Genomic DNA, 14990 nt, shown 5'->3' with positions numbered 1-14990 from the left:
AATTCGATGTGTAGATCTATTGACTTGGTAACAGGAGGTCTAAAATATATTTAATCAACCAAAGGTTTAGTGCATACACTTAACATTAAAGGTGTGTTTGTGCTAGAAGCATCCATACATTCACATCCTGTGTGTGTGTGTGTGTGTGTGTGTGTGTGTGTGTGTTTGTTTACTTATTGTGTTACAAAGTCTTCTGCTGAAAAGCTCCTGGGGACTCAATAACTCTCCCAGGCTTTGTTGAATAGTTGTTCTGGCTGGAGTGTTTGTTTTAAATGTCTCCCCAAGGCCTCTAGGAACTGGAAAATGTCCCAGCAGTTTAAATGTTCACTTGCTAAATCCCCCACTATTTACTCTTATCAATCAGATTTTAGCAGTCTCCATCATTTTTCTTTAACCCATCTGACTTCAGTTTTTGCTACTTGCATTAATTGCCAAAACATAACAACTGGGAGCTTTTGGTCTTTATAGTGCTTTATTACAATGGTATTCTGGGACTTTAATTGCAAAACTGTAAACTAATCACGCGGTAATGTGATTGTGGATTTGTTTTGTAACATGAGGCTCACTGAAGATATGAGTTCAGTTCTCCATAGCACTGGAGCAGTTTACAGCCAACTCTGTATTCAAATCTAACCACACTTTGTTGTTTGTCAACTCAGACACTGCTGCTGTATTGCACTCTTTTTCTGATATGACAGCCACGTGTAGGAATAAACAAGAATAGTCCCAAAAAGTCCCATATTAAGTGTCAGCTGTTATCTCAAATTCTCTTTATATGCGTCAGGTGGAAAAACAGAAATATTTTCTGAGTGTCAATGATTATTTTAGGAAGCACAGCAGTCTAACTGTCGAGTCCTAAACGGCTGAAAAACACGTCTTCACTGTGAGATTTCTTTCAGCCTTTTGCTCAGTCAGTGACTTCAGTATGAGACATTACAACCAATGACCTCACCAGCTCATAACTCTGGCAAGCAGCAGGCAGGAAGTAATGGAGAGCAGAAGGGATGGCTGGCTGCTCTATGGTGGAAGAGTGGAGGGTGGACATTGAGAGGCCTGCATGACTTTAACAGAGCACCTCCCTGTGCTCTGGGCTGTCGTTCTGCTTCTCGCTGACTTTCTTTCACACTTTTCCTTTCTGTCTGTTGCTGATGTAATGCTCATCTGTTCATCTGGTGTGCAGACTTAATGTGAAAAAAAAAATGTTGTTCACAAAACCGAACAGAGAAGGAGGCGGTATTGAAGTGAATGTGGATCATAGGATGCAGGGAACCAGCCTTATGTGCATGACAAACTGCTGAGCTGCAGGGACTGCAATGATGTCTTGGGGACTAGCTGTATCAATCATCGCGGTGACTCCTTTTTTTTTTTTTTTTTTCTCTCTTGTCGCTGCTTTTCGGCTCTGGCGCACGGCTGCAGCTGCAAACTCAGACATTGTCCATGCGGGAGTGTTTAAGCTGGAAATGAATGAAAGTGTCCAGTGAATTATGTCAGTCACAGTCCCTGTGCTTGTGCCAAGTAGAAAGGAGGCAATGAGGTTATAAACGGATATGAGATTATCTCAGGCCTAATTCATATGGAGGTTGTCACGCAATTCAAAATGATATTGATTGCCTACACATTGCCATAAAGCAGAAATCTTGCCACGACAGACGCCTGGCTTGCGGCAAAACCGGCTAACACAGGTCTTTTTAGCCTCGGGGTACAAAAAACGAAACAACTTGCACGTTAGACTCTATGCCATTCATATTGTCTCTGTGTGCACCATAGAAGCGAAACATCCCCTGTGGCTAAGCTACAGTGCATTGATCCAGACAGCTGTTGAGATGAGAAGGTTGTCCCTGTCCGCGGGGTCTTTACTGTGCCCAGTATGTCTCTCTGATAAACTCAAGCTTCTCTTTCCTCTGTCTTCTTTAATCCCGCCTGGCTGACTAGATGGGGCTTTGTTTCTATATTTTACTGTCAATGTCTCACAGTCTTAAAGTGGCACAACATGCAAAGACTACTGACGTGATTGGAGAACTAATGACATTTATTCTATATTCTGCAAATACATGTTACATTGGAGCTGATTTTTTTTTTTTTTTTTTTTTTTTTTCCATAAACGAAAGAAGCACACTTTTGTTGGAGCACGAGTGGCTTTCCAGTGTATGTGATTAACTAGGTCAGAAGCAATTTCAATGGAATGAGGTGTCATAGGATGCACTTCCAGTAACTCTGTTGTTTATTGAATCAGTTTAGCAAGCTAAGGAAGTTACTCATGCTTACAAAGCAGCCAGTGTTATTGTATTTTTACATGGCATTGAGATAAGATTTTTTTTATTTTCAAACGCAGCTTTAAACAAGAGCCTGAGAGGTCACACATCCCGCATCTCGTGCATTCGTTTTTGGAGGAGGCTCCACTGGAAGCGTTCTCATCAGCATTTTTAATGAGACACAGTCGTCCTTGGCTGCCTCAGCGATCTTTGGCTTTTGCTCGGGGCTAAGGGATGACGAGGATTAGGGCTGGAGAGAAAGAACCGTGGGGTGGATATGTGCGTGGCATGTTGATCGACGGTGCAGATGAAAATGCTGCCTGGCTGGAAGTTGGGTTTGTGGCATTTTCCTGCTGTCAATTGCTGTTCAGCATTTAGAGTTTTTACACTGATGGCCTTGGAATGTCAGATCCCGCCATCATCGAATTGAGGGGAGATTACAGCAAATAGAGGTGTAATTTTGTCACTGATAAAACCCTCGCTTCCTGCCGGCACACACTGCTTTTATTAGCATTTATCCCCTGATTCGTTTAGGTGTGGCAGTGGAGAAAGGGGACATAGAGGTGAAGGCAGACGATGAACGAGTGATCAGTTATCGTGGGATAAAACCAGCACTCCCTAAAGTGAACACATTGAATTGTTAAATTACTCGGATATTATGAAGATGCCCTCCATGCAGCACAATGAAGTCATTTTCATTTCAGCACCAACTATATGGTTTTATTATAGCCACACTTGTCTGCTCTGTCTTTCTCTCTCACGCACACACGTGTGTGAGCTGCTGGAAGAATCTGTCCAGCAGATGTATGATGAACAAAAAAAAAAAGATCATCAGATGAAATGCAGATGTTGCAAATACTTGATAGAAGCTCTGGTGTATTCCTGTTTTGCTCTGGTATCCACACTCGAGCTCCGTTTTAAAAGAGCACTGTTATTTTGATAGTGACATCAGTTCATCATTTAGCGAGTGCCATCTGTTTCTATCTAATTTCTACTCCCCTGAGAATCTTTACCCTGTAAACGTCCACTCAACTTTCTCTGTTTTCCTCCTGTCCATAGACTCCCAGCGGTCCCATCTGTCCACTTTCACCATGATACTGAAGGACAAGTTCCACTCTCCCAAAATCAAGAGGACTCCATCGAAGAAGGGAAAGCAGCTGCAGCCCGAGCCAGCAGCCAAAAGTACAGAGAAACCTGCTAACAAGGTGTGTGTGCAGTACATGTATGATGGGAAATCCTTCTCTTTCCCACCTATTCGGTGTGTTTGTTACCCTGTTTGTAAGACTATTGTTTTCCTGTCTAATCTTTGGTTCTCCCGTATTCCATTGTGCCTTGCAAGAGTTCACTGCTGGTTCCCACAGCCTCCCAGTCGCTGTGGAAGCTGGCTGCGCAGGTGCCTAAACCTACAATGAACTGAATTGAGCTGAGCTGAGCTGATTCCTGAAAGAACTCCTCTGCTCCGTTTTGATGTAATGAGTACGTTCCCCAGGAGCGTGGCTAAGAAAGACTAGAGAGGCTGAAAGGGCTCTCGGGGCTCTACAGAGATTGCTCCAGGCCAGATCGCTTGATAGGTGGTGCTTTGAACTGTGATCACACTATTTGAATATTCTATTTTTTTCTAAAGAAAGCAGACAATGGTGCAAATACTTGAAATGTTGTCCTGTAGTTTTCTTTTCACTAGGGTTAAATTTTCAATGTTAAAATGACAAAAATACTAAGAAGCTAAATTCACTTGTCCTATTTTTTACTTTTGCAGAAGGTTAGCAGGCTAGAGGAGCATGAGAAGGAGGTGGTCAGTGCCCTGCGCTACTTTAAGACAATCGTGGACAAAATGGTGGTGGAGAAGAAGGTGCTGGAGATGCTTCCAGGTTCTGCCAGCAAGGTGCTCGAAGCAATCCTGCCTCTGGTTCAGGTCGAGGCACGGATACAGCAGAGGTGAGTCATGAAATCTTGTAAGACTCTTAAGCAGACGATTTTGGTCAGAATCTGAAAGTCGTCATTCTTAGCTCTCAAAGGAATTTGTGCTTTTGTTTTTACAACTGAGCTTACAAGAAACTAGCTCTATGACTGCAATCCACTTCCTGCTACACTTGAAAACATTCATTGTGTTATCTGTTAAACCTTTGTAACTATTTATCTCTTGACGTCAGATATATCTGGCTGCATGGTGGGGCTTGCATGTTGTGGGCTTTCTCTTGCTGAGCAGATTGATTGATATGTTGAGACTGACGACATCTCTTACCTGAAGGCTTCGTGGACTTGACACTTTAAGGTTTACACATTACAATAATGTGCCATGTTATTAGGAATGTTACTTTTGAGGAACAGAGATTCATTTTTTGACTTCATTTCATTTGACTCCCTATAACGTTCAACGAAACCTCTCCTGTGAGAGTAACTTTAGCTGCAGTTTAGTTTGGATTTTCAGGACATGTTGGAACTTCTCTGTTGTTTTCTCTGTGCCTTTCCCCATCCATCAGAACAGATGAAGGTATAGAGTTCAGAGGTGACAGATTTTGTGTCTCCCAGCTCTGTGTTTAGAAGCAGTTGATGGATTGTTGCTGCAGCACTGAGAAGCTGCCATCTCTGAGGATTTGACCTCAGTCTCATGGAGTCCGATCCCTGTAGATGACGGCAGAAGTTTAGTGTTTTGCTCTAACCTTAGGCTACTTGTGTCGAGTTGGATATTACTGCTACAAGCTAGTTGTTTCACAATCCACCCAGATGTTTTGAGGCAAATTCACCAAGTCATAAAGTAAGCATTGTGTGGCAAAAATTGTTTGAATAAAGCCAAGTTACTTTTTATAGATGAAAACCCATCTGTTAGAAGAACTGTTCTCTGTTAGAGACCAGCTTTGTTGGATTGTTTGTGGTAATTTAAATGAATATTAGACCAGTAAGTAGGTTGGCAGTGAGTGCAACTCCATGCATTAATGTGAGTTGATTAAAGTGCTTTTATAAATAGATGGTGTATCAGTCTCTACAAACAACAAATACTAGTCATACTGGCATGACACTTAAAGATAACCACCTTATAAGAATGGCTGTATATCTACACAGCTTCAGGGTAACCTATAGCCTACATCTGTCCTTTCCTCAAATCCTTCTAATTACCATAGCTTCAGTTGTCTCCGACTCACTTCAGGGCTAAGCCCAGCAGAGACAGTGGAAGGATATTCCAGTGCTGTGAATCAGCTGCGACTTGTTGATACAGGCCTTTGCCACACCTTAGTGTTAGGTCTGAATGTACAATCCGCTACAGGGAGAAACAACACCCCACTTCCCTGTGTGGTTCTACATTCTCCTGTCAGCACTGCAAAGCTGACAGGAGAATTCCAACCCCCGAGCTTGTAGTGAGACTTTTCTACAGTTCCTCAACAAATTCCCCCAAAATATACCACTTAATAGATAGGTAGATGCATTGAAATGACCTATGTCTTGTTGTTTCTGTGATTTTTCTTACTTCCTGTCTTACATGTGCACGTCCACTTCCTTTCCTCCACACCCCACTGCTCTGTTAAATCTTTCTCCATTCTACACCTATGATTTCCACCCTTTCTCTTACACCATGTTCTTTTTTTGTCTCTACTGTACAACCACATTTCTTCTTCTTTCTCACTTTCCTTAATTAAACTTCTTTAATTCTCCCGACGTCTGTGCGCCACTCATACCATCTCCACTTTTCAACAGTTCGGCACTGTCCTCTTGCCATAGTAGAGTGTATCAGAGTCTGGCCAAGCTCATCCGCTGGGCAGACCAGGTGATGCTGGATGGCATCGACTTGGAGGACAAGGAAAATGTTGCATCTGTCACCGGTGTCATCAAAGCAGTGCTGGACGGAGTAAAGGTATGCCACATGCCGATTAAAGAGATGTTAACAGTGTTGGAAATGCCTTCCCGAGGTGTAGTCATAGAGTAGGCTAAAGCCGTTTGTGTTAACTGTCTGCGAGCAGGAATTGGTGAAGCTGACCATAGAAAAACAGGAGCAACCATCACCCACCACCCCCAACAAACCTGCACCACCTGTTACTACAGCAGAGAGGTGAGTACAAAGCATGGGCCGAAGGAATACAAATGGACACCGAGAGAAGTCGGTTCACTCAGACATTTATGTACCCAGCAGCGTGTCATCAGAGGTGCCGCTGATAGATCGAGAGCAGGAAGTCTCAGCTAAGACGGCTCCAGCAGCTTCTCCTGCAGAGGCCGCCCCTGAATTACCAGATGAGGATGTGGCCCCTCCCAAACCCCCCCTTCCTGAAGCCAAAATGGCAGAACTCAGGTTAGGATGACAAACACTACAGTTCTTGTTTTGAGAATATTTTTTTTTCTGTGAGTTGATAATGGACAGCTTTTTGCTGAAGCTTAGGTCAGCTTCACACCGGATCGGTGGCGTGTGCGTTGTGTGTGTTGTTTTCATTTTAGCTCCCATGTTAACAGATTATGGTCATGGACATCTCACCCATGGCTCCAACCACATTGCAGCTGTGTGTCTTATGCATGGTGCCTATTTTTCACACGCAAGGTAAACGTCGAGGAAATGGTTCTTACAAACCTACACTGCTGAAACATTTGTTGATCATGCTTCATATCAGCAACAATACTTCATTGTGGTTTCAGGGGCATAGTCATTGGAAATATAGCTCACCTGTTGTGATGATGATTGATGATGATAACATGATTTTCTTTTAGTTTTGCCTGTTATGTGTAACTGCACTTGCAACTGGCTACTCTGACGTTATTGTACAAGATGATTGTGTGGGCAAAACGCTGTGCCGGTGGCGTGAATACACACAGGCGGCTGCGACTCACACGCCGCACTGCTGGTGTGAAGCTAGCCTTACACTTTGGCTGATAAGTAGTCTAATCATGTCTCATTGTTGTGGGACATGAATTTAGTCATAGCAGCAGTTAGGTTTAACTTACCGTTAAAGCATTTTCTGTCACTGATAACAAGAAATAAAAATCTGTTAGTTAGGGATATGGATCAAGGATTTCCGCAGTCTTCTCTCATATTCACAGATCGACAAGTTGTTGGGTTTGAACATTTCAATGTTTAGTGTACTTTCCAATCTAATTTGAAATTCTTTGGCTCTTGCACAACTTCCACTCTTAAAGTTTCAAATCTGGATAAATTTGTTTGTTTGCTGCTCTGCCTTTTCCTTCCTTATTCTTTCTGCTGTTTCTCGATTTTATTTATTTATTCATTTATTTTTCATCCTTGGTCTCCCTTTGGATTCTGGGAGCAGAGCACAGTTGAGTGCTGACGCTGGCCAAAGGAGACCCTCTCAGAAAGAGAAGTACGTCAGCCCATAGGTTCATCCAGTTCCGTAATAACATCCCGCCCTCGAACCTCATAAAGCTTCTTGATTGGATGAAAGCTTTTGATTTGCATGGTTGCATTATCGTAAAGTTTGTGTCATCCTTGGTATTCCCTGAAGACCTCCTCATCCAATCAGAAGGCCGTCCAATGCATGAGAGTGTGTGACTGACCAATGAAGTGTCTTTTTGTTAGCCTCCATATCATGGTTGCTTATCTTTACTCGCATCTCCCCATTTGTATGTGATAATATCTCACCGAGAGAATGTAGGTTTGACAGACAGGGTAACTTCATGTCATAGCTGAGTGAGGCTAACATGAAACACCCTCAATTTCATCTCGCTGTTCCACAGGAGGGATGATAATGTGTGTGTTCATGTATCTATACATGAATTTCTATGTGCATACATGTCAGAAAGTGCGTTTTGTGTGCTTAACAGACTGTCCTTGTTGACTCTGTCCCTGAGACACAAGCATCCATCATTTCTGTTTTTTTTTTTTGGTTTTTTTTAATTCTACTGTTTGTGCTTATTTGTTGATAGTCCGCCACCAGCTCTTCCACCTAAGAAGCGCCAGTCGGCCCCTTCGCCGACACCAGTTGCAGTGGTTGCCCCAATGAGCCGTGGCTCCAGCTTGCCATGTAGCGACCACAGACAGGTGAAGGATTTACTCAATTATGCATTATGGCTTCCTTCGGGTTAGGTTTAAGACTATATCAACGTAATATACAGCAAATACGCCTGCTAATGAGAAGTGCACATTACGTCTTACTGTGTCTGCGCAGGAGTACGAGCAGGAGCTCCTTCAGAGGCGTTTCTCCGGGGGGAGTCATTCCTACGGTGGAGACTCCCCACGACTTTCTCCATGCAGTAGTATGGGGAAACTCAGCAAGTCTGAAGAACAGCTTTCTTCCATGGAGCAGGACAGTGGTCAGTGCTCTCGTAACACCAGCTGCGAGACACTTGGTAAGAATCCAAATTAAACTCTAGAGAATGGGTTTCAATGTCATTTTTATAGTTGAATCTTGTTTGCAGTCAAATTAATGATAACAACCTTTAGATAGACCCACAAAACTGAATTATGAATGTGAAACTTTCCTGCCTTTGACATGCTGTGATCAACTGATCTTGAATTTCTTTTATGCGGGCTTACTGTTGGTTTTGTTGAGATACAAAACCTCTCATTTGTGACATATTCGCTTGCAAAGAGAGATTGCCCAGAAACCAAATTTGAAAAGAATTATAGAATAAATGCAACTTAAAAAGTATCACTTGTTACCTCCTGTTGATTTAACCAACCTATAATGGAAAAGCCAGATTCTGTTTAGGTTATGAATATGAGGGCTTTGTAAATGTTTCCAACTCAATTTGTTGGTCAAAATGAATGATGGGAACTAAAATATTCAGTAAGGGATTTGAGCATATCAATTTTGTCGGATGTGTTTTTGCCAACGAAACATTTTCTATTTCACTTATAGTGAGGATGCTGATGTTAAAGCGTAGTTCTCAGCTAACAGTTGAGTGAATCATCGGGAATTTTAGCTAAATCTCGTCTTCACTTTTTCAGACAACACAGAGAATTACGACCCGGATTATGACTTCCTCCACCAGGACTTGTCTGTTGGGGATAACCTGCCTCCGGTACCCGTAGGAGGTTGCCTCAGCCCTCTGCCCGAGTCTCACAGCGAGTCCTCATCCCCTGTTCCTGGACAGCATCCCTCACATCCCCGCTTCAGTGCTCCTCCAACCCAGCAGCCAGAATACTGGACCCCTCAGCCTAATCATCCTAATCCCCTACAGTCCTCTCGCATCAGCGCTCCACCTGCCCTGCCACTGAAGAAGCGCCGCAGCACCCAAACGTCGTCCTTCCCTGATGCCGGGTCCAGGGTCCTGTATGAGCGCTACCCCTCCCAATATGACAACCTGTCAGAAGAAGAGCTTCACCCTACGCCACCATTCCCCCTTTTCACTCCCATCTCACCCATGCCTCAGACAAATGGGGGCGTGTTCGTTTCTCAATACATTGCTAGTGAGAATGCTGACGTCTCCGCCAGCCCACCGCCGCTGCCAGAAAAGAAAAGCAGAAACAGTAAGTGAGGGTAAAGGTGGGGTTGGTGATGTAATGAGGGAGGGGAAAAAGAAAAAAAGGGGTAACCTCTTTAAATTAGCTGGCACAGAGGCTACATGAAGCAAAAGGAAAGAACCAAGAGTAATGAAGGGAAGAGCAGAGGAAGGGATGAGGTTGATCTTAGGAAAGGAAAATGGGGACATGAGCTGCATTTTGTCATCGGCTTGTTGAAGCATAGCTTATGTCAAAGAAATATTCATTGTGAACAGAGGCAGGAAGTGAATGCTAGGCTGTGCCACAATGGGTCTGGCTCAAGGGGTACAGAGGGCAATATTTGGTCATTTCCTCACCCGCCTCCTACATCACTTCCCCACAAGCTACTGTATTATGTCATTCATACAGTCAGCCCTTCCTGCTTGTTGTTACACTTTTCACAGTGTATGACTTCAGTCATGTAGAATGTTAAACGGACAATGAGCGTAAAGTTATTTTAAACCGAAGTTCCATAAATTTTCCACATAAATGCTGCACACTAGTCATAGAACAACTCACTTTTGTGTCACTGTCGCTGCTCTTCTTGTGTCAGGAAGGTTGTCCTATTATAGATTATTTTACAGAGACTGTCTGCTTTAAAGCCTTAAGATGTCGCTTCAGAATCAAATGGGTGTCAACCAGCCAGTTAAAGTGGGATTTAATACATTAGAGTTGCATTTTGGGAAATGTAGAAAGCAGGCGTTCATGCACTTGGCCATAACAGGGACAAAAGTCCCAACCTTTGCTGCCCTGACTTTACCTTTTTAATTAATTAAATCATTTAAAGTGTATGAGATGCATTAATCTTTAATTGACAGACTGTATATACGTGACGTGTCAGCCTTTAATTTATTGAGTTTGTCGTAACTCTAAGCAATTTAATCAAATGCTTGAATAATTAATCCATCTCTCTCCTCCAGTCCTTCAGTACATGCAGTTTGTGGAGGACTACTCAGAGCCACAACCTTCCGTTTTCTACCAGATGCCACAGAGTGAAAGCATCTATGAACAGCGTAACAGGCATTTCCAGGAGGTCTGTGGCTTCAATGATTCCTTCAGCAGCACCGACTCAGTTCATGAGCCTCTGCTGCCCCCAGCATTGCCACCAAAACAACGACAACTGGTAAGAAACCCCACCGTGTGTGCATTTATGTTGGCATACATCCTCCAAAGGAGTTCAAACCCTGTCAGTTTGATATTATAGGATATCTCACGAATGGCTATTGAAGGGAGAGAGAAACTTGGTTGACTCGTTTGGACTCAGTGAGCAATGCTGCACTTTAAATTCCTGAAACTGTTCAGTTCACGTTAGGATGGGAAACATTCATCAGTGACACTTGATTTGTAAGATTGTACCCACAGTTGTGTGCCAAACAGTGTTGTGAGCACACAGCTGGGAGGAAAGAGTGTGAGAGAATGCTTCGTGCATTCTGGACCCAAAGTACAACCCAGTGATAATCCTCGTTTTTTTCTTTTCTCTTGAGCTTGGTCCTATGGCTTGATCTCCTTCACCTATTCAGCTCCCCCCCCCCCCTCCCTTCTCTTTCTACCTCTTTGTCGTCGTTTTTTTTTTTAGCCAAAGCAGACATTTGTGCACACACTGAGGTGTTTGCTTGTAAGTGGGAGATAAGAGCAGCCTTTATCTTCCCCACATCAGATCCAGTCCACTTATCTTAATCTGGGGTTGCGTCTGGGCTAATTGAGACAGTCGTCTGCCAGTGAGTCATTGACATCAAGATACAATGGAATAGGTCATAGCAGGGGAGGGCAGTTCGGCATGAAACCTTTGAAGGCCCTGGAAGCTCCTACATCTTTCTGCGATTGATCAGTTCTGCCATAACACACTTTCTGCCCAACTGGAACCTTTTTTCAATATTTCTCATGAGATATTATTATAATTCAGGTGTATAACAAGCACACATGCTGTGCATCTGTGCAGTAATTATTTTTGAGCATTAGAATTGGTACGAAATGTCAGTTAGTGGGCTGTGTGGCCACTGTCGATCGTGTCTATCTGCACCAACAAAATCCTAATGAAGCCGATTTGCTACATTTTGTTAGTGAGATAATAGCTAAATATTTATAAAGTCACTAACGGGGGTAATGTGGGGAAATGTTTGCATTAAAGCTGCGAGAATATGGCTTTTAAACTCAAACTTCATGAAACATATGCACAAGCAACATGTGTTGTCACACAGTGATGTTTGGCTTAAAGCTTCGCCGGTGAATTGAAGACGGGGCACTTAGGGACAGTAAACAGATGCTGCGCTTTCTCCTGGGTATAAAGCTGTTTCACAGCCCAGATAGTGAGAGCGCTTGTCTACCCAGGCCCTTCTCTTTGTCCATTGTCCTCTTTCTGACACCACAAGTGTGTATTTTGAGCAGGTTTTATTTATAACATTCTTTTGTCTGAGCACACAGCCAAACTGTAGTCGCCTTTGCTGCAGCCGCCACACAGCCTAATCTGGCCTCATGTTTTGGGGTTGATGAGCTCGTGGCTCAGTGGAATAAGCCTGTTTGCCCGCTGCATAAACCCATGTTACAGGCTTACATGCTTTGGCGACTTTACACAGCTTTGCAAAAAAAAAAAAAAAAAAAAGGGGGGAAAAAAAGTAATTCCAGCTGCGGTTTGGATAAGAAAATGGAGACCAAAAATCTCAAAGCAGATCATATTGGCTCTGTTTAGACCGTGTTGTTGATGACCTGGTTTCTGTAAAACCAAAAAGGATATTAAAAGCTTTATGGAACTTTCGCAGTAGATATCATAAAGTGCTCCCTGAACAAGTTACTTGAACTTTTAGTAATTGAGGTTTGATAAGTCGGTTGATGCAGGGACACTTCAACGGCAGTAGCCTACACATCCCTTCACCGTTTACATCTTCAGCCAATGCGTGATACTTTTCATCTTATCTACAAGAATCCTCTTCAGCTTTCACCACTGCGACTTCACTACCCTTCTGCAGCTGAACTTTGATTAAGTCTGCTCTAATTCAGTCTTGCTTACTAGAGTAATCATCTGTCCCCTCTTTTTTTTCTCTTAACTCCCTGTTTTCCCTCTTTTCCTTTCCGTAACCCTCATTACTCTCACTTGCTCTATTTTTATATCTCTTCTTTCTTTCTTTCTGTCTTTTTCTTTCTTTCTTTGTCCTTGTTTCCTGTCTAAGGCCTCCCACTCCTCTTCCCCTTCTTCCTCCTCCTCGTCTTCTCTCTCTTGCCACCTCCAGCCGTCTGTAGCGGCCCTGGAGGAGGCAGGCTCTGGGCTGGGCCTCAGCATGTCCGTCTCTAACTCCTACCTGAATGGACAGGCATCTCTGACCACACCCACGGTGAGTCGCCCCCGTCCAGCAGAACCCCTCTCACATCTCATTCTCTGCTCTGGTGTGGGTGCTGTGTGGTTCTTGACTGGTCCAGTGGTGGCATGGCCTGTATGTGCTCCATATGTGATACAAGTCTGTTCATCTTTGTGGCTTCTGACAGGCCGACCCCCTCAAGCATCAGTGCTTTGGTTGCTGTGTGACCCTTAATTTTGTTCATCCACCCATCCATGTGTGCATTTCTTTAAACTGCGTGATTTTTGTTTTCATTTGAGGTATTAGATAGTATGTGATTAATATGCGACTTGCGTGGTCATGAATGTGTGCAGTTATTTGTCGCAGCCACTGGTTTGCCAGCTTTGTGTGTTTGTGCGCTGACCTGAAGCTTTCTTCCACATGACAGGTAATTATGTGACCCTCTTCTTCCTTTCAGTATTCCTCAGAGATGCAGTCACTGAATTGTCTTGAGTAACTCCTGAAAATATCACAAGAGGCTCTCAGGGCTTTGATTTAGGATCATAAATAAGTAATCAACCCTATGTTAGAATGGAACGATTCAGCCATCACTGGGTTCTTGTGAATGAAATAATTTATGGTCAGTCAGTACTTTATTTCAGGTAGTTAGGGCCTGGCCCTAATCCTAAAATGGCATGTCTATGTAACATTGTTCTTGTCAGTATTTTGGGAGAGTTGACCCATGATGACCCCAAGTTGCACAAGCACGCTAAGACATGGTGTGGATCTCCCTCAGGATATCTCATGTGGAATGCAGCACCAGATGGACCTGATGGAAAACACATTCCCTCTGTTTCGACTACTCTTTTTTTTTTTTTTTTTTTTTTTTTTCCTCCTCGTCTTCTCCATCCTCCAGCGTCTGTCTCATACTTCTCTGCCGTCTCATGCTCATCGAGTCTGCCTCCCTCCTTACCTCCCTCACCACCATCCTGTAACCTCCTTGCCCCCTAAATACGCACAGACCTCCACACCTCCCATTTGTGTTTCTGTGGAATGTTTGCATTCCTCTGCTCCTTGGGGCATTAAGATTTTTGGGAGATGCCCAGAGGAAACGAACACATTCAGTTGTGGACAAATTTATGTATTTTTTATATATATATATATATATATATATATATATATATATATATATGTAGTTTTTCCTTTTTATGTAGTGGGTTAAAGAGAAAAATGTCTTTAGTGCATGAGTACCTGCATTCAGTTGCGAGTCTCTGTGTGTGTGTGTGTGTGTGTGTGTGTGTGTGTTCATGTTCATGAGTGTGCGTGGTGTTTATCACTGATCTGTGTCTGCAGCTCTGCTGGTATGCTCAAACAGGGCTGGTATGTGAAACGTGTTATAACAGGTCGCCACTACCTCCCTGTTACCAGGCATCTCCTCAGCTGGCCGCACACTTATATACATTAAAACATCTTTTTTATTTAGCAATTTTTTAGGCCCGTTGATCCTACTTCTTGTGAAATTGAATGTCTCATGCCATCTTACCTCACTTGAGTTGTCACTGGTTCCACTTTTGCATTATTTCATTTTTTATTACGTACAGCTGTACGCGCAATGGGGCTCATGTTCAGGCACGTCATGCCCATAGTCCAGGCTTAATGGAGGTATTAGAGAATGAGGTGAACACTACTCCCCCTGCTTCTTATTGTTCAGCTTCTGTTTCTGTCTGCTCTGACTTCTCTTCTCTGATCTTTCAGTCCTGTCCTTTGTTTTGTTTTTTTGTTTTTTTTCCCTTTCTTGCTTTCATTTCCCCCCCCCACCAATCACAGAGCTTGGACCAGGTTGCCTTGACCAATGCCACCATTCTGGATGGCAGCGGGGGCGGGCCCAACGGTTCCCTGGCTGGCTCAATGGGTTCTGTGGCTGTTTGTCTTCCCTCTGAGTCTTCTCTCACTGACTCTCTCCACACCTCAGCGGTGAGCTCACAAAGGATAGATGTTGAAAGCCCAAGCAGGATTCATATAAAACGTAGTTCTTTAAGACGGACTGTAAAA

The 14990-nt window shown here is 43.4% G+C and overlaps 1 protein-coding gene across 10 annotated transcripts in view; it reads left to right on the top strand.

The window, feature by feature from the left end:
• The window catches only part of rapgef1b (Rap guanine nucleotide exchange factor (GEF) 1b), a 38330-nt gene that overhangs the window by 15247 nt on the left and 8093 nt on the right, over positions 1 to 14990 (top strand). For 2 of the 10 annotated variants that reach the window (XM_075456296.1, XM_075456295.1), the window contains exons 2-12: positions 3312 to 3457; positions 4009 to 4187; positions 5943 to 6099; positions 6206 to 6294; positions 6373 to 6531; positions 7499 to 7549; positions 8112 to 8226; positions 8354 to 8534; positions 9136 to 9657; positions 10590 to 10792; positions 12834 to 12995. In XM_075456296.1, the coding sequence (XP_075312411.1) occupies positions 3312 to 3457; positions 4009 to 4187; positions 5943 to 6099; positions 6206 to 6294; positions 6373 to 6531; positions 7499 to 7549; positions 8112 to 8226; positions 8354 to 8534; positions 9136 to 9657; positions 10590 to 10792; positions 12834 to 12995 (1964 nt within the window). Of the gene's footprint in view, positions 1 to 3311; positions 3458 to 4008; positions 4188 to 5942; positions 6100 to 6205; positions 6295 to 6372; positions 6532 to 7498; positions 7550 to 8111; positions 8227 to 8353; positions 8535 to 9135; positions 9658 to 10589; positions 10793 to 12833; positions 12996 to 14765; positions 14913 to 14990 lie in introns of all 10 variants that reach the window. The other 8 variants (XM_075456298.1, XM_075456297.1, XM_075456292.1 and 5 more) reach the window with 7 other exon arrangements.

The sequence above is a fragment of the Odontesthes bonariensis genome, chromosome 22, assembly GCF_027942865.1.
Source record: "Odontesthes bonariensis isolate fOdoBon6 chromosome 22, fOdoBon6.hap1, whole genome shotgun sequence".
In the NCBI taxonomy this organism is placed as follows: domain Eukaryota; kingdom Metazoa; phylum Chordata; class Actinopteri; order Atheriniformes; family Atherinopsidae; genus Odontesthes; species Odontesthes bonariensis.
This window is presented reverse-complemented; position numbering and strand designations above follow the sequence as displayed.